Below are 11,464 nucleotides of genomic sequence, written 5' to 3' on the forward strand. Positions count from 1 at the left end.
AGTTTTCCATTAAGCACATGTTGCCTTTTGACATTACTTCTTTTTTCTAAATCTTTTCCTCTAACACTTGTTAGGTGCTCAACATTAGAGACCGAGCTCTGATCCCAATTGAAGTAACAATGTAAATTATAAGAAAGGGGGATTTGAATTATAATTGCCCCTTTTAAAAAATTCATGTTTAAAACTGAAAGTTTATCTCAAGATTGATCTTGGTTATAAACGAAGATTGATCTTGGTTAGTAAAAAGCAGCAATATCAATGTTATCAATATAAAATCTGATTGTAAAGCATAAAATAAATAGAGATTGAGAGATTACACAAGGATATATCCTGGTTCACCCAATACGGGTTACGTACAGTCCTCACAAATGTGAGATTTTTCACTAAGTGTTCAAAATGGAGAACATTCTTGGTTTTTACACCATCATCCAGATCAACCTTGATCTGTTATAATATTCACCTTTCAACCTAGAAAGGATTTTTACAATCATCTTTCATCCTTTAAAGGATTTTTAAAAACACACTCAATCTAACTTAAAAGATAGACTTGAGTTACAAATGATGTGTATGATAAAAGTGTTTGGGATCTTGAAACTTCTCAACACTTGTTTGAGATAAATGCAAGACAAACTCAATATATAATGATTCAAAGATATAGTGAAGAGAGCTGAAGTTTGCTTGTAGAGTTTTTATGACTTGTTACTTGAACAAGTGTTGGTAGATCTGTAAATTGAACTCTTGCCTTCATCTTCCAATTGATCTTCAATTTATAGATATTAAAAGACTTTGAATATTCAATTTAAAATGAATATATCCATTGGACACACTTCCCAAGTGTAAGATATATTTTAAAGCAATTAAACATGTGTTTATTTGCTGTCCAGAACGTTCTTGACAAAACAAAGAACGTTCTTGCTTTTGGGTTTCATGGAAAATGTGAATGAGTGAGTGAATTAGTTGTCACATGAGTGAGTGATTGAATTATATTGTAAGTACAATGAACTTGTGTCTTTGCTCACAACTCATCAATTTGGAGATCAATCTTGAGGCTATTTTTCACTTTTGGGCATTGATCTCGAGTTCTTGACTTCATCAATGATTTGAGAAGTCTTGATACTCTTTAATATGTGATTTATACTGTGGAAAATTATCTCTTTTAATTTTGTCTTTAAAAGAGAATTAAAACTAGAATCTTCTTTTGTAAAACAAGAACATTCTTCGTTTTGTGTTTTGTATGAGTGTTGGATTTTGACAGTTGTTGTGTGTCAGTCATTTGCCTCAAAAACATGATGTGTTTTATGCAAGAAGGTGTAGCAGCAGTGTCCTTGCTGTCATGGTTGTCCTTTCTCATAGCTCATCAATTTGGAGATTGATCTTGATGTTTTTCTTTGCCTTTGTTAATCCTCTTTGATCGAATCTATCCAAAACAATCTTATGTAGATTATTAACTTCTTATGTGATGAATATTGATGTTTTGTAGTGTAGATAGATGTACTTTTGTAGCTCAGATTAATCTTTAAATTATAGCAGATTTTGCTCTTTGTAAACCAGAACGTTCTTGGATTAAAGTTGTGAAAACGGAGAACGTTCTTCGTTTCTATTTTTAGTGATTGCTGGATTTTGACAATTTTGACAGCTGTTGCGTGCCAAGCCTTTTTGTTCTGTACGTGTGTCAGTGATGCATGGACTTTATCATTTATGTCCAATTTGTACTTGCTTACTTTAGCCATCAACTTTGAGGATTAGTCTTGCTTTTTATTTTTTATGCTTTGCTTGTCTTGCAATGATGGTTTGAAGAGCATCAAAAATTATGGAAATGTCCTTATAAGCTCTTGATGATTCCCTTTCCAGTTTGGTTCTTTTCTAGGGACGCTGAAGATCATCAATAGGAGTTCTTTGGGAAGGAGCAACATAGGTGCAATAAGTGGATAAATAAGATCAGTCAAAAAGCAAGAGAGTTCCTGTTGAATCCAGGAACGTTCTTGACATCCAAGATCGTTCTTCGAAGTGGCTGAAGATGAGCTGACTTGTACTTGTGATTGTGTTATTTGTCTGAGATGATTGCTTGCTTTTCAGTCAGTGTGCAGGTCTAGATTGAAAGTTCAATCAACAGTGTACTTTACAACTTGCAACTTTGTACTTGCAATTGCGTCACTTGAAGAATGATCTTGTTTTATACTTTTTATGAAGCATATCTTTGATCCTTTGAATTCTGGAATAATTATGACTTAGATTGATCCTTGCTTATTCTTTGATGAAGATATAAGATGAATAAAGCTTACAAGATTCAATCTCTAACAAAGAAACTGATTATTCTTGTTTCTGCCAAAAACGAAGATCGTTCTTCGTTTCCCAGAACTACTTCAAGATCAATCTTCGTTTTACTGCTTTTGCTTTCTTTGATTTTAACGAGATATGCTTTTTAATGTTTGGTACCTATCTTGTTTTAACACACTCAAATACACATGTTAAATACCAAAACTGTAACACCCCGTTTTTCAAAGCGAGAGTATATTTTTTTTTCAAAAGAAATTAAACTGAAACAGAGAAATAAACAAGAAAATGCCTGTGGATAAATAATTGAGTCATTATAATTTACAAGCAGCGGAAAAGTTTCTCCAAATATAAATCCAAAGCATTTACACAACAAAAAATGGTACATGGGACTCATTCAAATAAGATGTCAAACTGACAATATTAGTATAAGTACAGTTTTCCAAATCAAAATACTCCAACCCAAAAAGTAGGACGTCTAGTCCCTATACATCAACCTAATCTGATCATCCTACCAAAAACTATACACCCTGAGTGATCTCCACGCGCCCCGTGAGATCCTCCTAACGTAGCTGCAGTCAAGCGTTCCCATCTCCATTCCCGTCCGTAGGGTACGAACCGGTAGGATCGTCCTGACTCTCATTTGAGGGCAAAACCCAGATTTCCACAATAATTGTAAAGGGTCACCAACCGAAATTAACAGATAACACATAACATTTAAGTTTTAAATGCACAAAATAACCTTTCAACTAAGCATGCACCTTAAAAGGATTTTCCATATGCTAAAAGTTCATATAATGCTTGCCAATTAACAATGAACTCAAAATGAAGTTCTCAAACCATCAAGTAATACATAACTGACCAAAGCATTGATAAATCAATTGAGCAATCGATTATCTAACTCAAAATAAGTACTTTTGCTGAGCCAATCGATTGCCAAATCGATTTGGTCAGTTCTGCTGAGTTTCTGCATGACCAAATCGATTTCTAAGTCGATTTTGTCAGTTTTGATGAGCCCCTGGGTTGCCAAATCGATTTCCAAATCGATTTTGGCAGTTTTGCTGAGTTCCTGCCTCTCTGCCAATCGATTTCCAAATCGATTTCTTAAAAGATTTTGAAAGACATATTTATACAATCGATTGGCAAATCGATTAGGTTAAAATAGTGAACTTCCTGCAACTCATCCAATCGATTGGGAAATCGATTTCCCTGCTTATTCTTCCAAAAATACTTAAACTAATTCAATCACACTCACACATAACTCCAAAACTTAACACTTAGCAAAACCCACACAATCACCACGACGAATTGGTTTTCGAAACAGTTTTACAATCCATCGCACTCACACACGATAATCAATACATAACACTTAGCAATTCCAACACAATTACCACAACAATTCCAATTCAAACCACTCAATCATATACTTGATTCAAACACGACTCGTGTGCCAAGCACCCTAATGCAATGCGTATATGCCAAAATGCATGGACTCGGAATTCCAAACCAAAACCCTCCTCGAAGGGCCGTAAATCATAATTGTACCGCCTATCGCAGGCCAAAGTACCAATTACCGAGGTGCCACCTATCACGGGTCAGCACGATTTACTAAAATGCGTAAATCATAAACGTACCACCTATCACGGGTCAGTACAGTTTACCGAGGTGTCACCTATCACAGGTCAACACGATTTACTAAAAGAAAAAGCGGGAATCGTAAATGTACCACCTATCACGGGTCAGTACAGTTACCATGGTGTCACCTATCACGGGTCAACACGATTTACTAAAAGAAAAAGCGGAAATCGTAAATGTACCACCTATCACGGGTCAGTACAGTTACCATGGTGTCACCTATCACGGGTCAACACGATTTACTAAAAGAAAAAGCGGGAATCGTAAACGTACCGCCTATCACAGACCAGTACTGTTTACCGAGGTGCCACCTATCACGGGTCAGCACAATCCACCAAAAATGTAAATCGTAAATGTACCACCTATCACGGGTCAGTACAGTTACCATGGTGTCACCTATCACGGGTCAACACGATTTACTAAAAGAAAAAGCGGGAATCGTAAACGTACCGCCTATCACAGACCAGTACTGTTTACCTAGGTGCCACCTATCACGGGTCAGCACAATTCACCAAAAACGTAAATCGTAAACGTACCACCTATCACGGGTCAGTACAGTTTACCGAGGTGTCACCTATCACGGGTCAACACAATTTACCAAAAACGTAAATCGTAAACGTACCACCTATCACGGGTCAGCACAGTTTACCAAGGTGTCACCTATCACGGGTCAACACAATTTACCAAAAACGTAAATCGTAAACGTACCACCTATCACGGGTCAGAGCGTGGTGGTGAGCAACTTTCCCTTCTATCTCTTCGAGAAATGAAGCTTGGATCTAGAGGAAACGGAGGGGTTTGTGTTTGGATCTCAAATACCGTTTTTCTTCGTTTTCGAATCAAAGAGGAAGAGTGGAGTTGCGAAAATCTTGATCTAACTCTCACCCAACCTTGGGTTACTAGTTTTGAAGAAAAGAAAGCGACGAAAATGAAAATAGGAGAAAGAGGAGAAATGGGTCACGGTTGAGAGGAAGAAGATGGAATTTTTCAATTTTCTTTCCTTTCTTTTTCTTTCCTTTGTTTTTCCTTTCTTCCTTTTTCCTTCTTTCCCTTTTATACTATTTTCTTTTCTTTCCTTCTAGTTTTCCTTTCTTTTTCCCTCCAAACAAACATACATAGATAATAAATATAACTTAACAAATATCTCAAAATATCTAGATATTTGTTAAATTACCGTTTCGCCCGAAACGCATAAAATTATCCGTAAAGGATTCACCGCAGTTAATTTCAATTTATTTATCGACGAGAAATTTTAATTGGCATCGAAATATCTTTTTGATTATAAAACTCCAAAATATTATTAACTTTGGCTTAAAAGCCTCCGAGCCAAAATCCAAAATACACCAAAAATACATAAATGGTACTTTAAAATTATGGGTCTTACAAAAACACTTAGAATCATAATTAGAATTCTTAATTAACTTTTTGTTTGTTTTCATCAAAGCATTAAATTGAGATTTTGTCTCAACAATTATAACATAATGAAAATATATAACGATGATCGTCGTCTACTCACAAATATGGATAATCACCTAAATTTGTTTTCTAACAACTTTTGGAGTAGCCGACAGGACCTCAGTTGACAAATCTGAGTATCAAAAATATTCTCAAGACTTTTAAAAAAATATTCTAAAGTTTAGCTAACTCTAGGAAATCATAAAAATCCTTTAAATCCACTTTAAACACAAAAATAAGATATTTAAACAAAACTACATTTTCTAAAAGTTCATATTTGCATTAGAGTAGTATATTAACCTTAAAAGGTCTCAATAAGCAACTCTCAAGAAATGGACACCTTTCTCCTTCCTTAGAGCATAAACTCTAACCCAAAATTTCAACCAAAAGCATTTGTAGAAGTATGAGAATTTCTTTTTTTGGAGATGTTAAATTCATTTTTGGGATTGAGGGTTAATGTGTTATGGAATGAGAAAAAGCAAGGAGTAAAAATAAAGAAAAAATAAAATAAAAATAGGGAAGGTGAATGTTGGTGTAGTCGAGAGAGGGAGAAGAAGAAGGAAAGAAAATGTGAGGTGAAAAAATAAGTAGATAGGAGATTGGTTTGGTTTGAATTTATTTAATAATATTAATGTTAATAAAAAAAAAATTACTGAAACGGAGCGTTTCAATATTTTTAGCTCTCGCATGTTTATGTTATATATTTATTTTGAGGACACTGATCTTAAATACCAGTTCATTGAATATTGAAAGATATGGATTTTAAGTGGCTAATATGATAGTTTAGTTAATGAAAATATTAAACTAACCTATATATTTAGACATAAATCTTAGAACCAAATAATGTGTGAATTGTTTTAACTTTAGTAGAATAGATTTAATGAAAGTTTGGTATTCGTTTCGATTAACATTTGCAAATGTAATTTTGAATAAACTTCATTTTGTAAACGTACTTTTAGTTAAAATTGAGTTTTTTCTAATGTAATTTATGTTTGGATATATTTTCTACAAACGTAATTTTTTAAAATTAAATTTGTTTCGATAATATAATTAAATGTAATTTTAAATGTGTATTTACTAAAAATGATATATATTTTATTATAATATAATGTGAATTTTGCAGTTAGTGGCGAAATTGGTAGAAAGTTTTTTTATACTTCTAAATTACGTGAAATCAACAATTCAAAAGTACCTATTATGTTACTCTTGGCTAGATGTGGATTTGGACAAAAATTAAGTTTGTAGAATTAATTTTCAAGAGCAAATTGATATTTGAAATTTGTAGGCGTCGGTCAAGTGAATAACAAATTGATATTTGAATTTGTGTATTTTTTAAAAAGTGAATATGCATGACATTGTAAAATATCAATTAAAATAGTCATAAAGTAAATTTTATTCTTAAATATTTTAAATTGTAATTGAATATGTAGTTTATCCACATTGATCTCACATCAATGTTATTTTTTAGGGACAAATTTGATGATAAAATTGTCATATAAGAGATAAATTTGTGATTAATTGTAATTGTTGTATTGATTAATTTTGGACAAACTAGTACATGAAATATTTAAATTTCATAAAAAATTAGCATATATTGTGATGACATTGATATTTGATCAATATAAATAAGTCAAATATTCAATTAACATGTTAATTGATATTTTACAATGTTATAGATATATTTGTTGATTAAAAAAATTTAATAATTAATTTGATTGATGTTTACAACTTTAAAGACCAACTTATTTATTTTCTTCAAAAAAAAAATTATATATTGTACCGCGTCGGTTAAATTCGCAACTAGGGGTGGGAATAGGTCAGGCTTTGAAAGGCCTGAGCCTGACCTACGATGAATTTTTGAGGCCTAAGGCCTATGATAGGCTTTTTTTTCGGCCTAAGCCTGGCCTACGGCCTATCATGGCCTGGCTTGTAAGCCTATTTAAAAGCCTTATTCACATTAAAAATAATTTTTCTAACAAAATAATTTAAAAAAAATATGAAACAAACACCCTTTAAACCCTAAAAAATGATTTTTGGTTTAAATGAATAAATTTTTTATTAAAACAAACACACCAATTATTATCTCTCAAATAAATGGTCTCAAACAAACTCCGATTATTACCTCTCAAACAAATCCTCTCGTGCAACATCATATTTACTAATAATATATATATATAAAGGTAATAAATAAACAATTATCTATAGCTACATGATGTTCTACACATATCGATTTATATGATTCTCCATATACCAATACTATTGTGTATATGTATATATATATTAAATAAAAAAATGATTTTTCTAACAATAATTTTTTAAAAATATGAAACAAACACCTTTTAAACCCTAAAAAATAGTTTTTGGTTTAAAAGAATAAATTTTTTATTGAAACAAACGCACCTATTATTATCTCTCAAACAACTCAGAATATTACCTCTAAACAAATCATTTCAAACAACTCGGAATATTACCTCTCAAACAACTCAAAATATTACCTCTAAACAAATCCTCTCAAACAACTCGGAATATTACCTCTCAAACAAACTCATATTCAGTAATAATAAACAATTAGGGTTTCTAAATTTATATACTAATAATATATATAAAGATAACAAATAAATAGTATTGGTTTTTATAAAATATAAAGTAACAAATAAATAATATCGGTTTTTATAAAAAAAATATGTTGTTTTCATACATGTTTGTTGGAGTGAGTGCAATGGAAATTAGAAGAAGAAAAAATAGAGAATGAAATACATATAAAATATATATAGACCGACCTGTCAGACCTAATAGGTTTTTTTACAAGTCTGAGCCTGACCTATTTATATAAATAGGCTTTAAAAACAGTCTGAGCCTGACCTTTTTATTAAACAGGCCAAACCATGTCAGACCATAAGTAGGCCAGACCATAGACCCCTGTCGGACGGCCTAGCCTATTCTCATCCCTATTCGCAACCGTGGTTGAAACCACACAAAGGAAGATAAAGAAACATATAACATTCAATCACAAATCCATTATTTATTTATTTATTTATTTTGACTAATTCCAAATCCTTTGTTATTGGTTTGATTTTATTTTTTATTTTTATATACAAACAGGCACTTTCATTTTTTATTCAATAATTTATTAAGGTGTTCAAACGTTATATATAGCAAGCAAACAAAACATCCCAAAACAACTGGTCAATAGACATTTAATACTTTTATTATTAAATATGATAATTAACATTTTAATTAATTATTTTCCTTAAATCCCCAATTGTTGAATATTTAGTTACTTTTAGGCACCCAAATTTTTTGTTATTATTTATTAATCAATATTTTGTTATTGTATACTAATCAATGATTTTACTAACCTTATGTTTTTGTATTAAAAAAATCAACAATTTTAAGTTCAAATTAAATAATATTTTGTCACATACTGTCAAAGAATATTATGGAAAATGTTTAATAATTTTATTTATTTTGAAAGATTTAATTCATGTAAAATATTTTAACACCAAAAATTAATCTTAACTATTATATCATTAAAAACGACCGTCTTTAATTTATAAATATTTTTTAAATTATATATATTTTGTGTGATTTATTGGAATTGAAGATCATTTTACATTGTGTAGTGTAAAAGGATAACTATATTTGTAGTTATAAAAGTTATATTTATTTTAAATGAATTTAATTTATATATTAATATTTATAATATCAATAAACTATAATTATTAAATAATTTTTTTACATATATATACAACGATTGTAAATAATTTTTATAATATCAATAAATTATAATAATATTTATTTTTATTTTTATTATAAATATATATAAAATTATTATATAATTCTATATAAAATATTTTAAAATTACCTTGCATGCAAATTAAATTAAAAAAAATGTTTTACAATTTTACATGCATAAATGGATTGTAATTTATAAACGCGTTGTATTAAAGTTAAACTAGTTTAAAAATTTTAAGATTAAAAATGAAATGTTAATTTGTATTTATAAAATATAGAGAGAAAAAAGACTGGAATTTAATAGTGAAAAAGAGATTATTAGTGCTGGCGTTGAATGTGCGTTGTTTCTTAAGATCATTGCGCAGCGTTACGGTTGGGTGTGTGAGCGAGCAAGGGTGAGAGAAAGCCCTTTTCGATCGATCGGTACCAAATTTGTCTCTCTCTCACTCTCCTTTTTCCAGAACCACTGTGTCTCCCTTCTCTCTACGTTTTTCTACTTCCTGTGATTCCAAACGTAAAAATAAAACCCTCCCTATAAGTAAGTCATGTTCTTAAGTACTTCTATTACAGTGCTTTAAAACAATTATTATCATAAAGTGTGAATTGCAGTTGATAATAACGTTCTCAATTCTGCTTTTATAGAAAAAGTTCGGTAGTTCCGTTCCTTTAAATCAAATCAAATCTCCAATCTTTTACTTGTTTAGAAAAATTGGTATTCTATATATGAAACTTGATTGGATTCTGTTTTCTTCTTAGGAGATTGTTTGATTTGTGTAGAAGAACATAAAAACCTATTGGTTATGGTTTCAATCCCCAAATTTTGTAGATTTTTCTCTACAATAGAAACATATGGTGCATTGAGAAATTTTCATTCCGGGGGTTGTAGCAGGACTTTGAATAAAAATCCAAACTTGGCACCAAATGAGAAGCTATTTAGGGTAGGGCTTTTCTGGGACTTGGATAATAAACCACCGAATTCCATCGCACCTTATGTAGTTGCCACTAAGCTGAGAATAACTGCAGCTTCGTTTGGGGTTGTTCGACATATGGTGGCCTATGGCAATAGCCACACCTTTAGCAATGTCCCCAGAGTCGTTAGTGAGAGGAGGAAAGAGCGGCAACTGTTGTTCCGTTTGAAGAATAAGGGCGTCATTAAACCTAATGAGCCTTATCTTTGTCGCGTTTGTGGGAGAAAATTTTACACGAATGAAAAACTTGTTAACCATTTCAAGCAACTGCATGAGCGTGAGCACTTGAAAAGGGTGAACCAGATTGAGTCAGCTAGAGGGAGTAGGAAGGTAAAATTGGTGGGGAAGTATTCTATGAAAATGGAAAAGTATAAGAAGGCTGCAAGTGCTGTTTTGACTCCTAAAGTTGGGTATGGTTTGGCTGATGAGCTGAAAAGGGCAGGGTTTTGGGTTCAAACTGTCTTGGACAGCCCACAAGCTGCGGATATCGCGCTGAAAAATCATATTGTGGATATGATGGATCATAGGAGGGTTGAGTGTGTGGTCCTTATATCAGATGATTATGATTTTGTTGATGTGATAAAGGAAGCAAAGCTGCGATGTCTCAAGACGGTTGTTATCGGGGATGCTAGTAGTGATGGAGTGTTGAAAAGGACTGCCGATACTGCCTTTTCTTGGGAGGAAATTTTGATGGGGAAAGCTAAGAAGCAGACTGTATCGGTTGTGGAAAACTGGAAAGATCGCGATATATTAAAAAGGTTGGAGTGGACATACAACCCAAACGTGGATAAAAAGAAAGTCAACTTGGATGATACAGCTGCTGAAACATCTGAAGATGATGATATCGAAGATATCTGTGGTGATATTGATGATGATTACAAGGATGACAGAGGTTCTTGGTGGGAGTTAGACCCCAATGATAATGATGTTGCAAGTAGATAATCACAGAAAACAATCCATCTTATATGTAAATCTCCCTCAACCTTCTACTTCACACAAATTTGTGTGTGCAGAAATGACATCTTTGGTCCTCAAGTTTTGTGAGGTAGCATTTTAACTTAAGACAATGGCTGTTGTAACTTTGAAAATGTGATCAATAATTGATTGATTATCTCTTTTGCTTCCCAGTCTTGAGTATATTGCGTGTTTGTCCTGTTTTGTTTAGTTATGTGCTTTAACATTCCATTCAGCTTCAGCTATTTTTACTCTTTAGAATCATGAATCAGGGCTTATAAGTAGTAGTGAAATATTGTGCACAGTGCTCCTTTTGTTTATACATTGTAATATAAAAAAACCGAACATCCTCATTTTTTAAAAATAGGATTTGGGATATACTGTTTTCATTGGCGTGCGTGTCTTTCTACTCTACAGCTAAGTTGGAATTGATTTCTGTTAAG

The 11,464-nt window shown here is 31.9% G+C and overlaps 1 protein-coding gene across 1 annotated transcript; it reads left to right on the plus strand.

Moving 5' to 3' along the window:
* Positions 1-9,409: 9,409 nt before the first annotated feature.
* LOC101511516 (uncharacterized) lies at positions 9,410-11,194 on the plus strand. Its single transcript, XM_004492094.4, has 2 exons — positions 9,410-9,637; positions 9,856-11,194. The coding sequence occupies exon 2, from the start codon at positions 9,900-9,902 to the stop codon at positions 11,007-11,009; it is 1,110 nt and encodes a 369-aa protein (XP_004492151.1). The 5' UTR covers positions 9,410-9,637; positions 9,856-9,899; the 3' UTR covers positions 11,010-11,194.
* The last annotated feature ends 270 nt before the right edge of the window (positions 11,195-11,464 follow it).

The sequence above is a fragment of the Cicer arietinum genome, chromosome 3 (assembly GCF_000331145.2).
Source record: "Cicer arietinum cultivar CDC Frontier isolate Library 1 chromosome 3, Cicar.CDCFrontier_v2.0, whole genome shotgun sequence".
Taxonomy (NCBI): domain Eukaryota; kingdom Viridiplantae; phylum Streptophyta; class Magnoliopsida; order Fabales; family Fabaceae; genus Cicer; species Cicer arietinum.